Source organism: Scatophagus argus, chromosome 13, assembly GCF_020382885.2.
Source record: "Scatophagus argus isolate fScaArg1 chromosome 13, fScaArg1.pri, whole genome shotgun sequence".
Lineage (NCBI taxonomy): Eukaryota > Metazoa > Chordata > Actinopteri > Scatophagidae > Scatophagus > Scatophagus argus.
In genome coordinates, this window is record NC_058505.1 from 22218428 (window position 1) to 22244627 (window position 26200).

The 26200-nt window shown below is 42.0% G+C and overlaps 1 protein-coding gene across 1 annotated transcript in view; it reads left to right on the forward strand.

Moving 5' to 3' along the window:
• The window catches only part of LOC124070012 (cadherin-12-like), a 76508-nt gene extending 61961 nt beyond the window's left edge, over nt 1-14547 (forward strand). Inside the window, exon 13 of the mRNA XM_046409596.1 lies at nt 13633-14547. Within this exon, the coding sequence (XP_046265552.1) occupies nt 13633-14246 (614 nt within the window). The 3' untranslated portion in view covers nt 14247-14547. The remainder of the gene's footprint in view (nt 1-13632) is intronic.
• Nucleotides 14548-26200: the final 11653 nt, after the last annotated feature.

Below are 26200 nucleotides of genomic sequence, written 5' to 3' on the forward strand. Positions count from 1 at the left end.
AGACCATATACAGCTTTGTAGGTTAGGAGGAAGATCTTAAATTCTACTCTAAATTTTACTGGAAGCCAATGTAGAGAGGCCAACACAGGAGAAATGTGGTCACGCCTCTTAGTCTTAGTCAGAACACGAGCTGCAGAGTTCTGAGGAACCTTTTAGGGCATCCTGACAAAAGAGAGTTACTGTAATCCAGCCTGGAGGTAACAAAAGCATGGATGCTTCTCAGCAGCCTGATTTTTGCAATGTTACGAAGGTGGAAGTATGCAGTCCTCAAGATTTGTTTTAGGTGTGTATTGAAAGACAAGTCCTGATCAAAGCCAGCACCCAGGTTCTTTACAATGGTGCTAGAGGCAGGAGCTAGTCCATTATGAAAGGCTGTATCATTAGCTAAAGATTGTCAAAGGTGTTTTGGACCAACTAGAACCTCAGTTTTGTCTGAGTTCAACAGAAGAAAGTTGTTGGTCATTCAAGACTTCTGCTGCAACACAGGATTGCAGTTGTGTTAGCTGATTGCTTTCATCTGGCTTCATTGATAAATACAGTTGGGTGTTGTCAGCATAACAATGAAAATTTATAGAGTGCTTTCTGATCACATTGCCTAGTGGGAGCATATAGATTGTGAATAGGATTGGACCAAGCACAGAACCTTGAGGAACACCATGGCTAACCTTAGTGTGCATGGACGAGTTGTGATTTACATGTACAAAGTGATGTCTGTCTGATAGATAGGACTTGAACCAGCTTAAAGCAGTTCCATTTATACCAATTTGATTTTCTAATCTCTGTAAAAGAATCTGGTGGTCAACAGTATCAAATGCTGCACTGACATCCAAGACAAGACAAGACAGCTTTATTTGCATAGCCAATTTTTACAAGCAGTTTGTCTCAAAGGGCTCAACATAACATCAGCAACATCCTCTGCCCTTCGACCCTCACATCGACTAAGGACAAACTCCCAGAAAAACCTTTAACAGAAAAAAATGGAAGAAACCTCAGGGTCAAGCATAGATGTAGTAGGAGTCTTTTGCTGAACGAGCTCCTGTAGCCGATCAGTCGATCAGCACAACGTGGAGAGGGTGAGAGGGAAAGTCCAGTATAGTTCTTATTTTGGACAACATCCTCCTCTCAGACACCACTGTCAGAGAGTCCAGTTCCTCTCCCACAACATGGCTGGCCATGGCTGGCTGTTAGTGTCCCTCACCCTCAGGCAGCTGCCCCAGCAGGCAACAGCATATGTGATGGCACTGGACACCACCGACTCGTAGAACATCCTCAGCATCGTCCTGCAGATGTTGAAGGACCTCAGCCGCCTCAGAAAGTAGAGGCGGCTCTGGCCCTTTCTGTAGACCATGTCCACGTTCTTGCACCAGTCCAGTTTGTGGTCTAAGTACACCCCCAGGTATTTGTACTCCTCCACCACCTCCACAGTGGCCCCTTTGATGTTGATAAGGGTCACTGGAGCCTTAGTCCTCCTCAGGTCCACCACCAGTTCCTTGGTCTTTGTCACATTGAGCTGTAGGTGGTTTTTCCCGCTCCATGTGACAAAGTTGTCCACTACCGTCCTGTACTCTCTCTCATCCCCCCCAGTAATACACCCAACCACTGCAGAGTCATCAGAAAATTTCTGAAGATGGCAGGACTCTGTGCAGTGCGTAAAGTCTGTGGTGTAAATAGTGAAGAGGAAGGGAGAGAGGACAGTCCCCTGTGGAGCCCCGGTGTTGCTGATCACTTCATCTGACAGGCAGCATTTCAGACGTACATACTGCGGTCAGCCCGTCAGATAGTCTGTGATCCAGGACACCAGTGGGGCATCCACCTGCATCGCTGTCAGCTTCTCCGCCAGCAGAGCAGGCCTGATGGTGTCAAACGCACTCGAGAAATCAAAGAACGTGATTCTCACAGTGCTTGCCGGCTTGTCCAGGTGAGTGACTGTTTAGCAGGTAGATGATGGCATCGTCCACTCCAAGGCGGGGCTGGTAGGCGAACTGAAGGGGATCCTGAAGTGGTTGGACCATGGGCCGGAGCTGTTCCAGGACGAGTCTTTCCAGGGTCTTCATGATGTGTGACGTCAGGGCCACAGGCCTGTAGTCCTTGGGGTCGCTGGGACGCGGCGTCTTCAGGACAGGAATGAGGCATGACGTCTTCCACACCACGGGGACCCTCTGAAGACTCAGACTCAGGTTGAAGACATGATGGAGTACTCCGCTTAGCTGGGGGGCACAGGCTTTCAGGACCCTGGGGCTCACACCATCTGGGCCTGCAGCTTTGCCTGCACGGAGTCTCTGCAGCTGTCTTCTCACCTGGTCAGCTGTGAAGGTCATCGTTGGGGTGATGGGTGGGGGAGGAGTGCTTGTGGTACCCAAGTGAGAGTGGTCCACCCAGGCTTCTGGGGATGAGGTGTGAGCGAGGCCATCCAGTTGGAATGTGGGGGGAGGGAGAGAGGCTGGAGTGGCAGGTTGCTGCAACCGTACTGCTGAGGAGTCGTTTGAAGCGTGAATTGGGGTCCCTGTGTCGAATCTGTTGAAGAACTGATTCAGCTCATTCGCCCGTTCCACACCACCATCAACTCCTCCGCTGTTTGGCCCGTAACCTGTGATGGTCCTCATGCCACTCCACGCCTCTCTCGTGTTGTTCTGCTGGAGTTTCCACTCCAGCTTCCTCCGGTACCTCTCATTTGCCTCCCTGATCTTTAATCTCAGGGTACGCTGAATTGAAAATTGAAAATTTACCAGAGTAAAAGAAAGTAAAAAGAGTCGCGAAAATATAATAAAAACAGTAGAAAACAGTGAAAAAGATCGGGAGCGTCTGTAACAGGCTGCACACGTATCGACGCATGCGCACTAACCATAAAAAATTGGAGGTCATCCAGTCCTTTATGTCTTTAAGACATGCCTGGAGTCTGGCTAACAGCTCTGTTTCTTCAGGCTTTAAGGATAAGTACAGCTGAGTGTCATCAGCATAACAATGAAAGTTTATGCCATGTTTCTGAATAATATTTCCTAGAGGGAGCATGTATAAGGTGAACAGGATCGGCCCAATCACTGAACCTTGTGGAACACCGAGGATAACCCTTATATATGAAGAGGAAACATCAGTAACATGAACAAAGTGAAATCTATCTGTTAAATATGATTTGAACCAGCGTAGCACAGTCCCTGTGATCCTAGTCTCATGTTCTAATCTGTGTAATAAAATGTTGTGATCTACTGTGTCGAAAGCAGCACTGAGATCTAGCAAAACAAGTATGGAGACAAGCCCACAGTCTGATGCCATGAGGAGGTCATTTGTAACTTTAACCAGTGCTGTTTCTGTGCTGTGATGGGCTCTGAAACCAGACTGAAACATTTCAAAGAGACTGTTCCTGTGAAGGTGATCAATTAACTGATTTGCAACCACTCTTTCAAGTATTTTAGATAAAAATGGGAGGCTGCTAAGATGTCTGGGTCAAGTGAAGGTTTTTCAAGCAAAGGTCTAATAACAGCGGCTTTAAACGCCTGTGGTACATAACCTGTTGTTAAAGGTAAGTTGATCTGATCCAAGAAGGAAACGCCAATCAAGGGAAAGATGTCCTTGAGGAGCTTAGTTGGAATGGGGTTTAACAGACATGTAGTTGGGTTAGATTTGTTAATGCTGGAGGTCAGCTCGGGGAGGTCTATGAGCAGGAAGCTGTTCAGAGATGGAGTAGGATTACAAGAGGTTTCTAGAGATGGCACTATATCGGCTATTCTGGGGAGATCTTTATTGACCAGAAGGACAGAGGCCATTAACAGGTCGTTGGTGACCAGTGCGGTCTCTGTGCTGTGATGTTCCCTAAAACCTGACTGAAAGACTTCAAATAGATTGTTATTATAGAGATACCTGCACAGCTGACTGGCGACGACTTTTTGAAGTGAAGACCAAGTTAGAGACAGGCCTTTAGTTTGCCAAAACCCCTGGATCAAGAGTGGGCTTTTATAGCAGGGGTTTGATTACAGCAACTTTGTGGGACATAGCCTGATGTCAGGGACAAATTAATAATGTCTAGTAAGGAGGTGCCAAATAAAGGGACCACTTCCTTAAGTAACCCAGTAGGAATAGGATCTAAGAGACAGGTTGTGGATTTAGAGGAGGAAATGATAGAAGCAAATTATTGATGGTAGGAAGGAAGAAATGCATCCAGATACGCTACTCTAAATTGCCCCTAGGTGTGAGTGTGGGAGTGTGTGGTTGTCTGTCTTTGTGTGTGGCCCTGCGATTGACTGGCGACCAGTCCAGGGTGTACCCCGCCTCTCGCCCGTAGTCAGCTGGGATAGGCTCCAGCTCCCCCGCGACCCTGACGGATAAGCGGTATAGAAAATGAATGGATGGATGGAGTCCAGGTACGTATCTGACTTAGTGGTTATCTCTAATGTGGCTGCATTGAGGGAAACATTTGTGTTATGCTAGGAGGTCTTAAATGTTATCTCTAATGGTCATGAAATCACTGCTACTGAGATATGGAGGAATGGATCACTCAATAGAGTTATGACTCTAGGTCACCCTGGCCTCACTGCAGAATAAAAACCTGGGGTTGTTCTTATTATCTTCTGTGAGTGATGAGTAAAAACTGGCTTTGGCTGTATGGAGTGTTACCCTTGCCCTGTGTGTTTTTTTTGTGTAGATTATCTTGCCAGGCCTGATAGAATTCATCCTTTTTTTGTTGAACAACATTTCTTCTCTGTGGCTTGATCTTTGCTTTAACACGCATTTTTCCTGGGTGTACCATGGAGTGGAGCTTCTTCTAGTTATATTCTTTTTCGATAGAGGTTAAGCGTGCTGTGCAATGAGCCTGCAATGCTGAATGCAGTAGCCAAGCTATCATTAACCACATCTACGTGGATGTTAAAGTCACCAATAATTATAACTATATCTGATTTAAGGACCAGGCTTGACAAGAACTTCGGAAGTTCAGATAAGATTTCACAGTATGGGCCTGGAGGTCCAATACAGCAAATAAGACCAGCTGACCAGTCCTCCAGGAGGGATAAGACTGACTAAGAACAAGGCTTTCAAATGAGTTATAGCCTGTGTTTGGTCTAGTAAAGATGGATAAATAAGAGTCAAAGATCGCTGCAACCCCACCTCCTTGACCAGAACATCGAGGGGCATTAGCGTTAATATGGCTAGGTGGAGTAGCCTCATTCAAGGAGCCATTATCATTCTCAGACAGCCAAGTTTCAGTTAGACAAAACAAATCAATATTTTTATCTGATATGAGCTCATTAATAAGTACAGCTTTTCAAGGACAGGAACCGGATATTCAACAATCCACATTTAATTCTCCTATCCGGTACAATAATAGCAGAGCGGCTAATTTTAATAAGATTATCTTGAACAGCTCCTCTACTGCATACATAAGGGACGAAGGAGTTCTTAAGTCTGTTAATCCCACACTTGGTCCACAGTCTTTCACTGAACATGCAGCACGGTGTGCTGGCGGTGGCTGGCACTGTCCATAATATCCAGCAGTGTCCACATTCTTGCACCAGTCCAGTTTATGATCCAAGTACACCCTTAAGTACTTGGACTCCTCCACCACCTCCACAGTGGCCCCTTTGATGTTGATAGCAGTCACCTAAGCCTTGGTCCTCCTCAGGTCCACCACCAGTTCCTTAGTCTTTGTCACATTGAGCTGCAGGTGGTGTCTCTCGCTCCAAGTGACAAAGTTGTCCACTACAATCCTGTACTCACTCTCATCACCTCCAGTAATACACCCAACCACTGTGGAGCCATCAAGAAATTTCTGAAGATGGCAGGTCTCTGCAGTTCATGAAGTCTGTGGTGTAGATAGTGAAGAGGAAGGGAGAGAGGACAGTCCCCTGTGGAGCCCCAGTGTTGTTAATAACTTCGTCTGACATGCAGCACTTAAGCTATACATGCTGTGGTCTGCCAGTCAGACAGTCTGCAATCCAGGACACCAGTGGGGCATCCACCTGCATCGCTGTCAGCTTCTCAGCCCACAGAGCCGGCCTGATGGTGTCACATGTACTTGAAAAGTCAAAGAACATGACTCTCACAGTGCTTGCTGGCTTATCCAAGTGGGTGTAGACTTTGTTGAGCAGGTAGATAATGGCGTCTTCCACTCTGAGGCGGGGTCGATAGGCAAACTGAAGGGGATCCTGAAGTGGTTGGATCCGAAGTCACCTGAGATAGCAATGAATGCACTTGGGTGCCGAGTCTGCATCTAGGCTATTGCAGAGTGAATAGTGTCATGTGCTGTGCTGGGGTTTGCAGGGTGTAGGGGGCATAATCAGTCACCATGACAACAAAAAAGTGTTGTCCAAAAGTAATAGAGCAAATAAAGTAGCGTAAAATAATAAAAACAATAGAAAACTGTAAAGAAAGTCGGGAGTGTCTGTAACAGGCTGCATACATGTTGACGCATGCGCACTAGAGAAATAAGAAAAAATCTGGTAAATAAATTGTCCAGTCAGGGTGTTGCTTTTAGCCTTATGCTTGCTATGAAAGAGTCGAGCTGCGAGCCCCATTTTATATTCCAAGTTCAAATCTTTCTTTTCGTGATACCTACATTGCTGTATATAAACACATGATGATAATGTATATCTCTCTCTAAGTATTTGGTTTTTTATTATTTGTGTAACCACAAAGCATAACTTTGATAAATACAATTTAAATCAAATCAAGAATCTCAAATTCAGATATTTTTCAGTGCACTGACTGCTATCATTTTCAGCTTTCACATGCTGTTATTTTCTAATGCCGTCGTTCATTTGTGTAGTGTTGACTTAACCAGGAGAGCTGCCATTTCAAGCTATAGAAGTTTTACTGTTAAGTTCTTTTAAGACTAGGACCCCAAAGCAGAGACGTGCACACTGGTGAGTGGGAACAAAAGTTTCTTTCAATCACTCTACAAACAAAATCCAGAACAAAAGTAGGCTGAGGAAGCAGGGAGCTGGCTGGCAGGAAGAAATCTTCAGCAGCAAAACACAGGAGAATCTCTATTCAGGTAGTACAGGTGAACAGCATGCAGAGGTAGAGCGTAGAATAATCTGGCAGCAAGCAGGAGTGCATGCCGGGCTTATAAAGTGGAGGGAATAGGCTGATAGAACTCAGGTGTGCCTCTGCTGCCAAACGGAGCCACACCCCCTGCCACACACAGGCTCTGCAAAAAGAACAGAAAAAGAATCAGAATCAGCTTTATTGGCCACATTTGTGTGTGCAAACAAGGAATTTGACTCCGGTTAGACTTTGCTCTCAGGTACAAAACAGACACCTAGCAGTAAGAACACAGAAGGTACTATATACAATAAGATAAGGATGAAAAATAGAAAAATACAAAAAATACTGTATACAGTACAATAGCAGTGAATCTGTAGAGTAGTGCAATGACAGTGTAGGTAGACTAAGATTTAAATAAATAAATACAGTGCAAGGAAATGCTGTGCAATAGACGGATAATAATGATACTGTTTTGTTAAGTAAATGAGGTAGATGAGCATGACATTTGTGTATGTTATAGTCCAGTGTAAGGATGAGGGGCTATTTCAAGTGCTCAACAGAGTGACTGCTTGGGGAAAGAAGCTGTGTTTGTGCTGGCTGGTTTTGGCAGACAGTGACCTGTATCGCCTACCAGAGGGAAGGAGTTTAAACAGTTTATGACCAGGATGTGAGGGATCTGCAGAGATCTTTGTTGAGATCTTTTCTTCTGAAAAATGTATATATTTTCAAAGTCAAGTCTTGGGTTGACAATAGCTGGGTTCTGAGGTTACATTTCAGCCTTTGTGTTACCACCTCTTTTGCTCTCCACGCAGACTGAATACCTCCATGCTCATGCTTATGGTCAATGCCACTCAGACTACAAATGGAAACCTGTATGCTTCCAACAGCAAAATTTTGACTTGCATATAGATTTTGCTTTTACATGCAGATACCTGTTTGGGTAGATTGTGTAAGTGTTGATGCTTTGGTCATTTCAAAGACTTCAGGTCATTAGAGGTACAAATAGACTACAATATGTAATACATACCAGAATCATACTAGAAACTAATTCTTTCTAAATGTTTTGCAATAATCACTTAATTTATAAAGGTTATTGTTTTTGTTGAGATTATTTTAGAAAGATGTTGTTTCAGATGTTCAGAAGCACCTTTCTATATAACGTGAATTCATGCAGCACAGGTTTTATGTACAAGGCTGATGCTGAATGAGTTTTTGAAACCAATCCACAGCACGGCGTGTTGCTCTGGGATCAGCATCTGACAAAGAAAGCGGTTTCTAAAGCAGCCGTCTGCTTTCAGTAATCCATTTCTGCGACTTTTCTTTGGTGGCTGCAACAAAAATCAGCCCAAGATTTTGTGTGGTCCTGTGAGGGGAAACAGAAAGCTGTGCAAAGCAAAGCACAAATGTTCACATTATACAATTCAATCCCTACTGTACAGGCCTTTCCATTCAGCAGGAGTCACAATTGGCAATCATCAAGAAGCACTAACCTCACTAACAAATGCGACAAATCATCGTTTGAACACACAATTGAGCTCCTATTGGAAATTAAACCGCAGATCTTCAAGCTCACCCTTGTACCTCCCATGTGTCCTTCACTTGATGTAGACCTCACTGTGATCACTATTGATTTTCTTTTCACATGTGATGAAACGCAACTTTAACCATTTAAGGCTGAAGTAATGATTTATTTTTACAGAAGAAATGGATCAATTGAATGTCGATGTGTAATGTGAAAGGGGTCACGGACAGTCATGAAGCCACAAAGAATTTGAACAACTGTGCACTGTTTGGCTTCACTCTCACACCTTGTTGCCACAAAGTTTTGGTTTTTTTGTCCATTATTATGTCTAAGTGTCCACCCTAGTGTTCAACATGAGGAAATGCATTTTTTCATAGATCATAAAAACTTCGCCACAAACATGTGAGAGAGGCAACATTTGTCTATTTTTGTGCTCTCCATATTTATGGAACACACACACATAGAGCATTATCAAGACAAAAACAAGACCAGCATTGCATGACAAGAAATATTTTGTTAAAGATGCGTACACTTTATAGGTTACATAGCTAGCATGCTACCAGTGTTAGCTAAATATGCTGTCAGACTGCTTTCTTTTTAATGAAACAGTTACACAATGTGACTGGTAATATGGTCAAGAAAATGAATTGAGTGAAATTGCCTTTTAACTAATTTGTCTTTAACTTCATATGGCACACAGTGCATATGACCTGTCAAAAAATCTGCCAGGAAAAATTTTTTCAACAGTTATCACCAACAAGATGTAACTGAAAGTTAAGAATATCAACTTTCTCACGCCATTTTTCTATGAAAAAGCTGTGATAAACTCGCGTACACTGTGCCCAGCATCAAATAGCTGAAACAGAAATTTAGCAAGTGGTCAGAGTGGAGCATTCAGCCGCTGAAAATGAATAAGAAAGTGAATACTGGACTTCAATTCATAAGGTGACCAGAAAAAACACTCCAGATGAATGCTAATTTTCTGTGTCTGCTTGAGTTTCATTTAAAATCACATTTGAGGAGGGTTAAGAGTCAGCGCCAAGTCTGACACCAAAGCAAATGAAGTGAGATTCATGAAAGTTAGTGAAGAACAGGACATCTTTCCAAATGAAAAACAATGCAAACTGAGGTTTGTTTATAACAGAAGAAGAAAAGTAGATCTGTCTGGTTCACTGATAAAAGAAGTCAATGCAGAGAAGCTTATGGATACTACCAAATTTACCCTACAATTCAGGACACAGTTCAACTTGTGGCATATGGTCTGATGTCTGTTTTTCTGAGGTCAATGGATCAGTTTAATCAACCTTTTTCAGTGTCCCTGTTCTGGGTGTGATCTCACATAAGGCAAAACTTAAGGCTCTAATGCTCTAATGCTTCAGTTGTGTATGGGAGTGAAAGTCAGCTCTCTTTATATTTATTTATTTACAGCAAGGGTCTTATTGTTTGCATATTCTGCCAGCATTGCCAGTGGATATCTTAATATAATTATCACCACTTCATTACTTTGATCTGGGGATGTTGGAACTTTGGTTTGAGTCTAAATTGTAATAATTTCATCTCAAGCACTTGTTGTCAGTGTCAGCCATGTTTTGCAACGTTGGTTTAGTTATCATTGTCTCAGTTTGTCACTGAACTATCTCCATGACATCCGCTGAGGAAGACAATGAGTTGTGTTTGAAAGTAGACTTTGAGTTAAAAAAAAAGAAAAAAATCTTGTATGTACTCTACATTTGATTGTCTTATTTGGACATAAATACTAGAACAAAAATCAGAATGGCCTCTGCTTAGGAGTTTGGGTGGAGAAGTTATCTCTTGGGAGACAGCATGGATTGATACTTCACTGCTTTGTCAGTGTCAGGCCTGAAATAGTTAAAGACTGGTCGCCAGTCAATCGCAGGGCCAACACACAAAGACAGACAACCACACACTCTCACATTCACACCTAGGGGCAATGTAGAGTAGCCAATTAACCTAATGTGCATGTTTTTGGTATTGTGGGAGGAAGCCGGAGTACCCGGAGAAAACCCACACAGGCACAGGGAGAACATGCAAACTCCACATAGAAGGGCCCAGACCGGGATTCGACCCTCTTGCTATGAGGCAACAGTGCTAACCACTGCACCACCGTGCCACCCCAATTCAATTCATTTTATTTATATAGCACCTTTTACAATCAAAATCGTCTCTAGATGCTTTACAGAGACACAGAGCCTGAACCCCCGAGCAAGCAGACAGTGGCAAGGAAAAACTCCCTTTTAACAGGAAGAAACCTTGAGCAGGACCCAGCTTGCAAGGGAGAACCATCCTGCTGATAGTCGGCTGGGTAAAAGGGGGGAGAAGAGGTAGACAGGACAGAGAGGATGAAAGAGAGAGAGAGAGAAACATACTTGCAATAAACATCATAAATTACAAAGGACAAACATGACAGGTTGTTATAACTGGAATTCTGAAGACTACATACTGTATGTATTTGTTTTTTAGCTGATATGTTGTTTAGTTGACATGTTTGTTTTTGTTAGTTGTAATAGCACTACATAGAAGAAGGTCATGGGCAGATGTTGACAGTAGACACTGGGTTTGACAGAGGGCCTGATGCAGTTCAACATGTAGATCTGGATGGAGAGAGACCTGCAGAAGAGAGAGAGAGAGAAAGGGAGGGAGAGACACAAAACTATGAGGAGAACTGGACACACAGTTAGTGATATAAAATAATGAATTATATGTTGATCTGATGAGAGGAGAGGAAGAAGAGGAGAGGAGGTGGGGGAGTAGAGATGGTGGTGGTATTGGGGAGGTGGGGGAACTGCTCGGTGGATCATGTTTGTGTCCCCCTGCAGCATAGGCCTATAGCAGTGTACAGTTAGTCAGACCTATTCTACCGGTGGCTATATATCAAGAAGTGACTAACTATGCCTACCAGTCCTACACACTTTGTTTGACTCTAACTATAAGTTTAGTCTTAAAAGTGGAGGTGGTGTCTGCCTGTTAAACCCAGATTGGCAACTGGTTCCACAGCAGGGGTGCCTGATAGCTGAAGGCTCGTCCTCCCATTCTACTTTTATGAATTCTGGGAACTGCAAGTAAACCTGCGCTCTGTGATCTGAGTGTTCTATTGGGAATATATGGGACTATTAGATCCTGCAGGTATGATGGGGCTAGTCCATTTAGGGCCTTATATGTAAGTAGGAGAATTTTAAAGTCTATTCTGAATTTTACCAGAAGCCAGTGAAGAGAAGCTAAGATGGGGGAGATATGATCCCTTTTACTGATTCCTGTTAAAACTCTAGCTGCTGCATTCTGGATCAGCTGCAGGCTATTAATAGAGTAATTTGGACATCCTGACAATAGTGAGTTGCAGTAGTCCAGCCCAGAAGTAACAAAAGCATGGACAAGTTTTTCAGCATCACTCTGAGAGAGGACACTCCTAATCTTAGCAATATTACGGAGGTGAAAGAAGGCGGTCTTAGAGGTCTGTTTAATGTGATGGATAAATGACACGTCCTGATCGAAGATAACGCCGAGGTTCCTCGCAGTCGCACTGGGGGCCAAAGTAATGCTGTCCAGAGAGAGAATATTATCAGCTATTCTAGTTCTAAGATGTCTGGGGCCAAGAACAATGATCTCAGTTTTGTCTGAGTTTAATAATAAAAAATTGGAGGTCATCCAGTCCTTTATGTCCTTAAGACATGCCTGGAGTCTGGCTAACGGCTCTGTTTCTTCAGGCTTTAAGGATAAGTACAGCTGAGTGTCATCAGCATAACAATGAAAGTTTATGCCATGTTTCTGAATAATATTTCCTAGAGTGAGCATGTATAAGGTGAACAGGATCGGCCCAAGCACTGAACCCTGTGGAACACCGAGGTTAACCCTTATATATGAAGAGGTAACATCATTAACGTGAACAAAGTGAAATCTATCTGTCAAATATGATTTAAACCAGCCTAGTGCTGTCCCTGTGATCCTAGTCTCATGTTCTAATCTGTGTAATACTGTGATCTACAGTGTCAAAAGCAGCACTGAGATCCAGTAAAACAAGTATGGAGACAAGCCTGCGGTCCGATGCCATTAGGAGGTCATTTGTGACTTTAACTAGTGCTGTTTCAGTGCTGTGATGGGCTCTGAAACCAGACTGAAACATTTCAAAGAGACTGTTCCTGTGTAGGTGATCAATTAACTGATTTGCAACCACTCTTTCAAGTATTTTAGATAAAAACGGGAGGTTGGATATCAGCCTATAGTTTGCTAAGATGTCTGGGTCAAGTGAAGGTTTTTTAAACAAAGGTCTGATAACAGCAGTTTTAAACACATGTGGTACATAACCTGTTGTTAAAGACAAGTTGATCTGATCTAAAAAGGAAACGCCAATCAAGGGAAAGATGTCCTTGAGGAGCTAAGTTGGGAGACATGGAGTTGGGTTAGATTCATCATGTGATGAAAGCACACTTTGGCTAGCATAGTTTATTCATTCCAAAATGAATAAACATTTTTACAATATTTCAAAAGTTTCCTTTAAAGTTCCTTGACAGATTTTTGAATAGCTTGACTACACGATAATTGTGGGACTGACCACAGTTTGAAACAAGCTGAAGGTTTCCTGTATTTGTTACCTGCATTGTGGGATAAAGCGTGCAACACTATTTTCTCACTTCCAGTCATTGTTTACATCTTACTTTTACATCTTTTACCTTTTTTGTTGTGGATTTGATCCCTTATCTCTAAAAGAGCATGTTTGATAGGAACTTCACTGCCAAAATAGACAGGAACAATAATTACAGTGATCAACTCTTTCGGAGTTTTCTCTTAAGACAGACTGACTAATGTGTTGTAGAATGTGGTTAAATTCAAAATAGGAGGACAAGTTTGAGATAAATGTTTGCACAGGCAGGGAGTATTTTAGGGGCACTAAAAAAAGCTGACTATGTATTTTGATTGACTGAAAGAAAATTATCCAGTCAATAATAATAATTTGAAAGAATCACAAAAAATGAAGACATGCAGGTCTTAATAAACTTTCAGTTGGACCTGACTCAATGAGAAGCCAGACCCAGAGAGAAAACGAAGAGAAAGAAATTTATCATGTATGTATAAATATTTCTCAACTAACCCATTACTTTATTCCTTTTTTTGTCTTGCAGTTATGGCAGCATTATACATGAGCCAGAGGCGCAGCAAAGAGAAAGAGACTCTCATGACATCAAAAGAGGACATCCGTGATAACGTCATTCACTATGACGATGAGGGTGGCGGTGAGGCAGACACTCATGCCTTTGACATGGGCACTCTACGCAACACACACTCGCAGCGCACCAGCTCTCGCAGCAGCACCTCCAAGAAGGAGAAAAACGGATATGGAGACGGGGTTCTGCTGCATCTCAACAGTCGCTCTGATGACATCAGGTCACCTGACATCCACTGTCAAACTGCCAGCATTATTACTGCTATGAGCAATAAAGCTCCACTCTCTTCACATGGCAAAGTGACTGAGGGTGACACTGAAATGATCAGGGAGTTCATTGAACTGCGGCTGGAGGAGAGTCAGCAGGGTTACGCCGCCCCACCCTATGATTCACTGGCAACCTACGCCTATGAGGGTGATGGTTCGGTGGCCGGCTCACTCAGCTCCATAGAGGAGTCATGGGTGATTGATGATTCAGGGGATTTCAGCTCCCTTGGTGACTGGGGACAGCCATTTAAAACACTGGCTAGTATCCTGGACAGGCAGCCTCCTACTTTGATTGAGGAGAGCTGAGAGGAAGTTGGACTTTGGATGGCCATGTGGGAATTTTTTTTCTAGAAATTATTATTATCATTATTATTATTGTTGTTATTACCATCTGTTTTACTGTGCTAGGCACTGGCTAGAATGATGAAGACTTTTTAGAAAGCTGTCCATGAGAAGTGGAGTTTTGGACTGCTTAGCAAGAGAGCAGAAAATCTAGCTACTGTTGCGTGAAGAGGTAAACTTGGTAGCTCCTCAAAGTGCCTGAGGTACTATATGTTTACATGTATTTTAATTCACAATGATTAATAAAAATATCTCCAAATTATATTTTGTTTCATTGATTTCATCAGGGGTGGCACAGTGGTGCAATGATTGGCACTGTAGCCTCACAGCAGGAGGTTTCTGGGTTTGAGTCCAGGTCTGGGCCCTTCTATGTGGAGTTTGCATGTTCTCCCCAAGCCCATGTGGTTTTTCTCCAGCTACTCCGGCTTCCCCCACAATCCCAAAAACATGCACAGTAGGTTAATTGGCTACTCTACATTGTTCCTGAGATGTGAATGTGTGTGATTGTCTGTTTTTGTGTGTCAGCCTTATTGACTTGCAACCAGTCCAGAGTAACCAACCTGTCACCCGCTGTCAGCTGGGATAGGCTCCAGCACCCATGCAAGTAATTTTTTTTAAGTAATTTTTCTACAGGAAGTTTACAAGCTTCAGACACAACCAGCATGCATGCTTGATCTTCTTGGCCTTGAGTGTTTGAATGTGCTATCACTACAGAATGCATCTACAGAGGGGGTTTAGGCCTTTATGTCTAAGAGGAATAGAGCACTAATTTGGTTTTTATGCTTAACATTGTCAGCTATTATTATAATACAAATATGAATGAGGAAGAAAATAAAATAAATCACTCTCTAATATTATATCAAACACTGAAAGCACATACAACAATTCATACAAACTTTTATTATCAGAAAGATTGCTAAACTGTGTTGTGGCTTTCTGGACCCGGAGAATCCAAGTGGTCCTGCCTGCTGTGTGGTGCTACAGATATGGACAGAGCTCCCTGATACTCAAGGAAGATATGTGATGTTCAGACCTTGTCCTTGATTGAACCTAGGTATCACATAGCTAGCTATCACTTCCTGCTTGTCATGTCTTGTCTTTGGAATTTAAATTTGCCAACATAAAACATAGAAATAAAAATGCTGATATGGGGTGAAATTCTAACTAGTGATGCAAGGGAAAATAGCCAAATGATGCAGGAGTAATATATGACACAGGGATAATGGCTGAAAGAGTGCAGGGGAATAGCCATTATTATTAAAAACTATTATTAAAAAAAAACTATCTGATCAAGCTATATGTATGATTTTAAAATTGCTTGCGGGATTATTAAGGTTTAAGGGATCTTTGAGAAGCCAGAACAGAGGCGGAGTCCGTTCTAGTGTAGGAGGAGTAGGCAGAGGAAGACCAGTGACCCAGCTGCTGGAGAGAAGCTGAAGAGATTCACCTAGGTCAGGGGTGTCCAAACTTTTTTCACTGAGGGCCACATGCATAAAAATATAGAAGGGGCTGGGCCATGTACTAGAAATTAGGTATATAGCCTTAACTTTAGTGTATTAAAGTTTGAAAAAACAATTAAAAGTGGACAAATATGTTATATTGTTGAATATAATTAAAAACAAAACTGCCTTCATCACAGCTTTCCATACATGGATCTTAACTGATTTATTCAGAAAAAGCTTTGGTAGCTCATTCTCAGAACAGCAGCCTCAGATTTAGACAGAAGATTTACAGTACAGAGAAAAAACAATAAAGTGGAAAATGGAACGGCTAAATTTCAAGCTTGTTATTTAAGTTATTAGGGTTAGCAACACACCTATTAACGTTCGTCTGAAACAGAAACAACATTAACAGACTGAACTGGGTTTAATAACAGGAGTGTATATAATTTTGGTAAATTATTCTGGTGAGTATCAGCTGCGCTGGGTATGTAAATCGGGCCATCCAGCTGCGGTGCTGATCCGACGCCACTCGTCCCAAAAATCCGGGCAAATTCACTTGATCAAGGAGCAAATCTTCATCATGATGAGATCAGCTGACTTTGCGTGTGCAGTGTGTGCGCAGCGGTGTGTGTGTTAAGAAAAACACATATAATAAAGTGGTGCGCAAAAGCAGGGTAGCGACAGAATTGATGCGCATTATTGATATTTGTTGCACATATTTGTTGGGAACGGCATTGCACTCAGTGGGAGCAGTGATGCTGCGCTTTGGATCGAAGGATGGCTGGCAGGTCTGGAGTAAACTTAGTGGTTGAGATGCGAAGGACATCATGGACATGGCTGTCGGTCACTTTTGTTCTCATTCTGCTTTTGTTCAGTGATGACAGCGAAAATGTTTGCTCACATATGTATGTTGAGCCAAACAGACTGATCATTCCTTTCGCGTGGCGTCTCATCAGAGGAAACTTTTCCTTTTCCAAGCTCCGGTAGAACTCTGGGAGGGAAAGCTGCTGATGTCGATTCTTCAGAGAATCAAATTCTTTGAAGAAATACTCAGAAATACTCCCACCGTTTCTGAAATTTTCTGCACTCACTCTCTACCTTTCGCTTCTTTCGTTCTGCCATGTTGAGTAATTTGTGGTAAATTTCTTCTTTGATTATTGTCCTTTTTGCTGGAGCAACTGCCTTGAAGGCCCTTGATCAACAGTAGCTCCCCCTAGTGTTAAAACGGAGAAGTGCAATACACTCAGGCAAAGGTTGAAGTGTGGGCCATATTCTATTCTATTTAAAAGAATTCTTGCGGGCCAATTAAAAATGGACCGCGGGTCGCAGTTGGCCCGCGGGCCGTAGTTTGGGCACCCCTCACCTAGATGAATTCACCTTGAAGAACACTTGACTGTACAGAAGTTTTGATTTTGATTTTGAAATCACTTAAATAATAGAGGTTCATTAATGGTGGACTAGTGATTTTTAGCTACATATGTGGAGTCCAGGAACAAAACAGCCACTACCTGGAAACCCTGAGAGAGACCAGAAAGCAGATGGGAAAATACAGAGTAAATACAGAGTCTGGGTGAAGGATGGAAGGGAAGAATGAAATGGATTTTGAATCATGCCAGCTGGTCTGATGCAGGCAAGCTAGGTGGGCAGGAATTAGCCAGCAGGGAAGCTGAAATAACAGCTGAATGATAGCAGAGACAGAGAACACTTTTGAATTTGACATCTAGAAAATGATTGGCGGAGTAACGTGACAGAATGTGATTGGAAGATGCAGAAAGTAAGATAGGGGAGATTAAGGATCATGGGAAAATAGAAGGCATGCATGAAAGCAGTAGTCTTCCTGACTTAACTTTCACTAAGCTCCATAACAAAAACGGCAAAACTGAAATGACTTAAAAATAAAATATTTCAGATTCAAATTGAACAAGACAAAATAATTAAGAAGAAGAGAAGAATCAGCTTTATTGACAGTATATATTCCAAGGTATTTAGTGTAATTAAGTATATTGTAAGTAAATCATCCCACACCTCACTCCCCAAATTAGAACCACAGGATTCATATATGCATTTCTACACACTGGTGTCTCTTTTCACCTCTGTTACCTAAAATGTTAAACCTTTAGAAGAGTAGGTCAGATTCTAAGGCTAGAAACACACAACCTAACATAATCCAAATGGCTAGGAACAATTCTGGACATACACAGAGACAGAGTAACTGTTACAGTAATCCTCCATTCACAACCACACAGCAACTTACATAAACTTGAGGATGGTGTTTATTTTTGGGGGGTTTTTTTGGTATTTTTTTGGGACTCCAGTCTCAGATCTCCAATACAACACACAGCAATGAAAATTTGGGTTTTCAAAAGGATCTCTTACCTCTTTAGTGAATTTGGATTCTTGGGTCACTGGAGGAAGCAGCTTTTATACAGTTACAGTCAGTTGTGATTATACAGTATGTAAATGTGTATCAGGAAAAGGAAAAGGAAGTTGTGGTATGACAGTGATCAAAGGGAGCAGCACTGGAAACGGTATGAAAGCAGGAATGGCAGGAAAGGAATGGAAGGCTGGAGGGGACAGTGACCAAACCATATGTCAATACAATTGTGATCACAGGGTGAGGACATTGCAGACAGTGACCAGACAAGATACAATTAACAACAGAAGGTGAAGGTAAGGGAAGGAAGGGGGTTAACCCTTAGGAGACTAAGTATGACACTGGGTTTGCATATTCAACTTCTCCTTAGCAGTGGGGGATAAGAGGGGAGTCAGGGTGCTGATAGGGTCATGCTAGATATGCGTGGGGACATGGAAATATGATGTAAACCAGTGTTGGCTGGTGCAGCAAACCAAAGAAAGTAAAAAGACTCAGGTGAATGCCAGCAGGCTTGGTTTGCTTTACAAATGTAAGTTAGAATGGCACAGCCTTTACTTTAGTAACACTGGTCTCCTGGGTCCTGTCCGGTTTTTTGAGTTGGACATTGTTTCCTTGCAGCAGTTAATGTCTATTCAAATAAGGACATCGCACTTCCCCAAGTCTGCTGAATGACTGAAGGCCATAGCTAGCACTGCTGCTGTTTCTGGATATACACTCCTCACTGGAGAGGCCTGAATGGACTGCATATCCAGTCGCTCCCAGATTGCATCTCCGTTCATTCTCTCTGCTTTAAACTTCTCTTTCTTCTTGTCCTTCTGTCTTTATCAGTTTGTTTGTATGTGGTTTAATTTTGAACTCCTGGAGTTAACATCTTAAGGTAAGATTTAAAAAAATTGAATTTGCAGCTGGAGAAGAAACAAGGGATAAGTGAGGTTAAGAAATATTTCAGTGTGAGTGAGGGGAGTATTATCTCACAGAAAGGAACAGGAGAGCTTAAGAGTGGAAGAGGTAGGCTATGACAGAATTTGGGCCAGTGAACAATGGATGAATGAAAAATGTAGGACACAAACACAAAGATGATGGTGCCTGAGGGAGAAAAGAAGGGAGCTATGAAGGAGGAGGCAAACAGAAGGACAAATGTATTTTCCCCTTTTTCACTTGCTGTTATTTCAGAATGTGATAAAATTATAATATGCTTATATAGTTTTAGCAAGCTTGAGCTAAGCTTAAAGTGACAGTTCACATGAAAATGAAAAATGAATATATTTCCTCTTACCTGTAGTTTTCCTTATTGATCTAGATTGTTATGGTGTGAGTTGCAAGGAAATGGGAACTGCCTTCTCTATAATATAAAAAAAAGTAGAGTAAAGAGAAAGAGAACATGAGAAGGAAAAGAAATGTTGTGATGTTGCAGGATCTCAACCTACATCAGAGACAGGCACTCAGTTGTCACCAGGCTTTTCCCCTCCCCCTCTGTTCCTCTCACACAAGAGAGATTCTTAGCTGGAAATAGCACAAATTCTTCATAGACAAACGTCTTAATCAGAAACACAGTTGATGAGGTGTAACGTTCAAGATATCTTTATTGTAGCAATAATAAATAAAACGTTTATTTTCTCAAAAATTGAAACCAAAACCGCTTACACTGGAGCTTATGAATACTCTGGTCTTTAAAGATTTAGCCCAGGGGCACATTTGATATCAAGTTTCGGTATCCATCCCTCATGGTAAGACGGCAGATTTTGACCAGTTTGGACATAAGAGGGCTGGAGGCTATCCCTACTGACTACGGACAAGAGGCGGGGTACACCCTGGTTGCCAGTCAATCGCAGGGCTCACAGACAAAGACAGACAATCGCACACACTGTGGGGATTGTGGGAGGAAGACGGAGTACCCGGAGAAAACCCATGCAGAGAAAAACATGCAACATGCAAACTCCATGCAGAAGGGCCCAGACCAGGATTCAAACCTGGTAACCTCTTGCTGTGAGACAACAGTGCTAATCACTGCGCCACACCACTTTTAATAGTGATAAAATTACTGTCAATATCAATTACGGGGCACCAACCTGTTACAAGGGACTAATAACCAAACCGGAAACGCAGTCTCAATCTGGTGTTCACTGAGAAGTGTCAATATCTAGCTGTCAGAATCCAGCAGCTGTCACACCTTTATGCAAATAATCACAAACCACGACCAGTTAAGCTGTAAGAGAATTTATTAATAAAAGAAATATTATTTTACAACACCACTTTCAATCAATAAATATCTGTTATGGACTACAACCAAACAACAAACACAAGCAACCATATTACAGAGCAAGCAAAAGCATGCACATGGTGTGTGTGTGTTTGTGTGTGTGTGTGTGCACGTGCGCATATGTAGAGCAAAGATGAGGTCACATGAGGGGCAAGTCTCACCGGGTTCAATATGGCAGCTCAGCCAAGGAGAGTGGGGTTCCAAGTCTGGCACAAGATGCTGTCGGTGCTGTTGACTTACAAGGTACTGGCTGAAATTGGGCTATTGTTGGTTGAAGCAGGAGAGGAGGAAGGCGTGCCCATAGGCAGAGGGAGAAGAGGAAAGGCAAGAGTTTAGGACTGAAAGTAGGGAGTTTGAATGTTGGTACGATGACAGGTAAAGGCAGAGAGATGGCAGATATGATGCAGAGGAGGAATTGATAGTCTATGTGTCCAGGAGACCAGGTGTTTTACCATGGTGTGGATAGGAAGAGGAGTTGAGTAGAGGTCAGATAGGGTGATGAGTCTGAAGCTGGAAACTGAAGGTGTGATGTTGAACGTTGTGTGTGGTTATGCTTTAAAGTAGGTGAGGAAGAGAAAGAGAGAGAGAAAGTACTGAACTGAGTTAGAGGATTCATTGCAGAGTTTTGTCAGAGGTGGGAGAGTGGTGATTGGTGATTTCAGTGGACATGTTGGTGAAGGGAACAGTGGTGATGAGGAAGTGAGCGACTAGTTTGGTGTTCAGGTGAGGAACTCAGAAGGACAGAGGGTGGTAGACTTTGTGAAAAGTATGGAGATGACTGTAGCGAACATTTTCTTCCAGAAGAGGCTGGAACATAGGGTAACGGAGGCAGGAGCACACAGGTGGACTATATGTTGCATGGAAGGTGTCATCTGAAGAAGATTAACGGTTGCAAAGTAGTCGTAGGAGAGAGGGTAGCTGGACCGCATAGGATGGTGGTGTGTATGATGACTCTGGTGGTGAGGTAGATGAAGAGAGCATGGACAGAGCAGAGGACAAAGTGGTGGAAGTTGAGAAAGGAAGAGTGCTGTGCGGTTTTCAGGGAGTTGAGACAGGCTCTGGGTGGTCAGGAGGTGCTTAAAGATGACTGGATAACTACAGTGAAAGTGATCAGGGAGACAGGTAGGAAGGTACTAAGGGTGTCATCTGGAAGGGGGAAAGAAGGGATGAAGTGTGACAGTGAGATCTGCATGTTCACGTCGAAGTACACTGCTTTGCAAGGAAACAGTATCTCCTGCAGTACTGAAAACTGGTTCTGCTGCTACACTTGTGGCTGGTATGCAGAGGTAACTTTTAGCAATTTCTCACAGCAATGGTAAGTCCACCTGTCCTCTCCACCACTCCAGTGGATTGCCATTCAGTGGACGAAGGTTTCGCTCTCTGTATCTCAGGATTTCCTTGCTGGTCTTCTCCATGGAGCTTTTTGTCGATGTTCTTACTTCATACATTGTATTGTATTTTTCTTCTTTTTAGAAGGAGGACAGCCACCTGACATACAAAATAATAACAGTATATTAGGCCACTGATTTGGTTTTGTCATGAATGGCACACTTGATTTGATTAAGGTGGTGTGTGTCAAAACAGCCACGACTGCCACAATCCAAGGCTTCCCTGTGAAACATTGCACTGTACAGATATGATTAATTTAGGTTAGCGTTGGTAGGGTTAGTGGATTTGGCATTGGCTTTTTGTTTCCTTGCTTGTCTTAATTGACCTAGAGCCAGGTTCCGCTCCAAGGTTTCTGCCTGCTTGAAGGCAGTTTTTCCCTCCCTCTGTGGCCCTCTGCGGTGCTTGCTGTGTGTGTGACTTAGCTTGGTGTGTTTGACTTTGTGATTGGTTATCTTTGGTCACAGCAGAACCACTGAAAATCACAGAATATCCAGGAATAGATTTCTTCCAACTCTCATTCAAAAAACGTTAAGAACCTGTTGCTGTGCCAACATGATAACATGAAATTACATTAAGAAAACCTCCTATCCATAACAATCCACCTTTCACAAAAGTACTGCATTCATCTCAAAGTAAACAAATTACATAAGGTGATGACAATTCTGCCTGCCATTATGAATTTTTGACATTTTTACCCTGTGGGTGGATACTTTCCTGACTGTGTGGAAGTCATTACCATTTGGCTCACTGACAGATCCATCAAATTTGCATTACTCTGTGTGCCGAGTGCATGAACACCAGAGATGGCTGAGGACTGAATTCTCTACATTAAGGTGACAATTAAAAGTATAATGTATATTGCTTCAATTTGATCATTCTGTTTTCAACTCCTTCTCCTGGATTATTCATTTCTGTACTAATGTCTCAGTCAAACTGTATTTGAAAGTTATGTACAAACATCACAATATGATAAACATTTCAAGTGCCATATGGGAACCATGGAAGTCAAAAAATTTTCCATAACACATTCCTTTATCAAGCATATAAATTAGAGAGATTTTTAAATTTAAAATGAGTACAGGCAATATTGGGTTTGTATTTACAGCTTAATGTGGGTGTTTTTAAAGGGCAGTTAGATACAATTAATCATACATCAGAACGAGGTTTTGAACAAAAATATGACCTATCATACAGTACTTATCAAACAGAGGTAATTAGACATATTGGCCTACCCCTAATACAAGCCTGCTTCAAATTAAGGTCTCCTAGCTTCTGCAGCTGAGGTTAATAGATTATTTATACATACATATTCTTTGGGAAGCTGTCTCTGTTTAAGCCTTGCCTTAGATTTGATCCTCTGTCTGGGTTATTCCGACCTGCAGTACTCAGGTGTAAAGGATTTAAAGGTGAAACTGGAGACCTTTCATTGTTGAAACATATCTGAATTAAGATCAGACTTTAGAGCTCGGACCCACTCCTGTTGATAACATACAGCAGCCATCAGCAGTACCAAGATCAGTGAAGCAGGCACCTTTTAAAGTCTGATGCCTATGCAAATGGGATTTTTTTGTATTGACACTGGTAACAGGTAGTATTTTGTGCTAACAAAGAATATCTGTTTTATGAACTTCTTCATCAGAACTGTTTTGTGATTAGCTGTTCACCTATTGAATGAAATGCCCAGAACTTGCATCATTTGAGTGGACAGGTAAGATAACTTGCATTTGAGTTAACAAGAAAGAATGGCATTTTGTCTTCCTGAAAACTGGACTGAGCAAATTGTTCCCACCAGAGGGAACATATACAGTATATATATATATATAGATGGATAGTTATATTGGAGGGTTGGAGGGACTATGTCACTCGGCTGGCCTGGGAACACCTTGGGGTCCACCTGGAAGAGCTGGAGGAAGTGTCCAGGGGGAGGGAAGTCTGGTGATCCCTGCTCAAACTGCTGACCCCGCGATCTGGTCCCGGATATAGCGGAAGAAAATGGATGGATGGTTGGATGAACTAAATACACTTTAAATGATTTTACTGCAAAATAAATGTTACAAGTGGCTCATGTTACCCCATTCTCCCTTACAGTGTAACTGCACTGTATATACATTGAACAAATGTAGCCTGTGCCATGGAGTGTACTTGTTTGAAATTCTATACACAGAGCTGCTTCTGTTCTCGCTGCCTTCTGAGCATGTTTGAGCACTGCGGTTGGCATTTATTTATTTATCGGTTTGTTTATTTATTTATTTATAAGTCCTTTTTCTGCCTCAGGAGTCTGTTGACCAATTACTGTGACACTGCTCTCAGCATAAAATCTGAATCTACAGAGCAGTGCCTCCACAGACAGAATCATATGCAGACAATGTTTCGCTGCATCAGCAACATCAAGAGAAATGGTGTTTGGCATGATTGGATGTAAAATGGTGATGAGCACTCCTCTGTGATTAGAAAAGATCCATTTGATGATATTTGTAGCACTTACACAGAGCTGAGGTGGACTGTGTGCTTGTGTGTCTGTGTGTTTACTTGCATATGAATACATATTTTACTCACGAAACATATAAAACAATTGCCACTCAAAATATAGGACACTTTATTTTTCCAGTCAGCAGTTACCTTCTTTTTCTTGTGGAAGTTGATGCAATTGTGTTTTCTAATTTGTTGTTATTTCTGTTTTTTTTTTTCTATTATGACTCCTTTTTTCTCTTTTGTTAATTTAATTTGGTGTTTGTTGTTTTGTTTTTCTGTTGTGTTTTGTGATTTGTTGATCTGTTTTGTGATTTAATGTTGTTTTATTATTTTATAGAAACTTTTATTTTCATTATACTCACAGTATAACAAGATTTGATTGCAATTACACAGGCATCCTTTTTCATAACATTCACACTCGTAAAAGAAAACTGTATGCAGGTATGTGGTATATAAAGAAGGCACCTGTAAGATATATTCCAATGTAAATAAAAATGTATCATTAAACAAAACATAGCATCAATAAATTAAATAGTAATAAATATTCCACTGTCAGAATGGATATATATATCCTAGTCAGTTATGTAAGGGGGGAGGAGCTGTCAGTGCATGTTGGAGTTCAGTGTGGTTATCACTCTCTGGAAGAAAACTGTTCCTGAGCCTGTTTGTCCTTGTTCTCATGCACCAGTAATGCCTTCCAGGGGGTCAAACAGGTGGAATCCAAGGTGAGAGCTGTCCCTCACAATGTTCTTTGCTCTGCTGAGGCAGCGGGAGGTATAGATGTACTTCGGGGAGGGGAGAGAGCAGCCTCAGATCTTCTGCTGTGCAGTGTTGATGACCTTCTGGATCCTCTTTCTGGCTGCTTGAGTGCAACTGGTGTACTACACTGTGATGCAGCATGTCAGCAGATCTTCTCAACAGAAGATCTGTAGAAGGTCACCAGCTGCTTCCTGTCTAAGTGTGTTCCTGAGCACCCTCAGGACCTCGTGTCTGTGGACAGACTCATCTCCTCCTGAAGTAAGTCCCAGCATGGTTGTGTCCCAGCATGGTTGCGTCAGCAACAGTTGAAGAAGTTGTGCCTGTTGAGCGGGAACATTCAGTGGTCTCCGGTGGCTCTATCCCAAGACCTCATTAGAGAAAAGATAAGTTTATTCATGTTGACAATGAAATATGTGACATTTCTTCTGCACTGCAATGGTTTGACCGGCGTGTAATGCAACAGCCTGTCGACGCGCTCCTGTCGATATAGAATCCAGACATTTTAGTTTGCTAATTTGCTTGTTAACAGCAACAAAACCGGTTGCTAGCTTGTCTAGATTCAACCACAGTGAATATGTGATGGGTTTTGTCACAACACACGACGCTTTCGCTGATAACGGTGCCGAAATATACTACTTACAATGCATCTTTATTATGTGAAGTTTACTCAGAGATTTGCACGAGGTTAAACAATGGGTATGGTATTTGTATGGAAAAATAAGTTGGCAATTTAAGCTGTGAAGCGGCTTCTGAGTTACTATATTCAGTAGATTTACATCCATAGACTATGCTAAACAGGATGCATTATGTCTGTCTGTTTATTTTGATGTGTTTCAATTAAGGGCATCCATGTTAAGATCAATGAGGTTTTTATGTTTTCTTCTATAGGTCCCTCATGCTATGTACTTTTTCACAGAGACCTGTAATGGTAAGTGCCTTCTTTTATTGCTTCAGGAGTTGCAATCAACATTCCTAATTGTGTATTATTGGGACTTTTATGTTTGAGTTACAGATGTTTTTAATGCTATCTCATGTTAAGGGCTGCAAATGTAGTTAATTGTCATCTTAATGTGTGTTACAGGTTTAGGTGGCGGCATTCATGTGGAGTTGTAACGGGTGCATAGAAACTGTACGTAGGTCGTAGCTTTTACAGCACTGTAAGTTAAAACATCCACATTTTGGATGTAGTTGTCGCTTTCTATGCACATACCAACAATGTCCG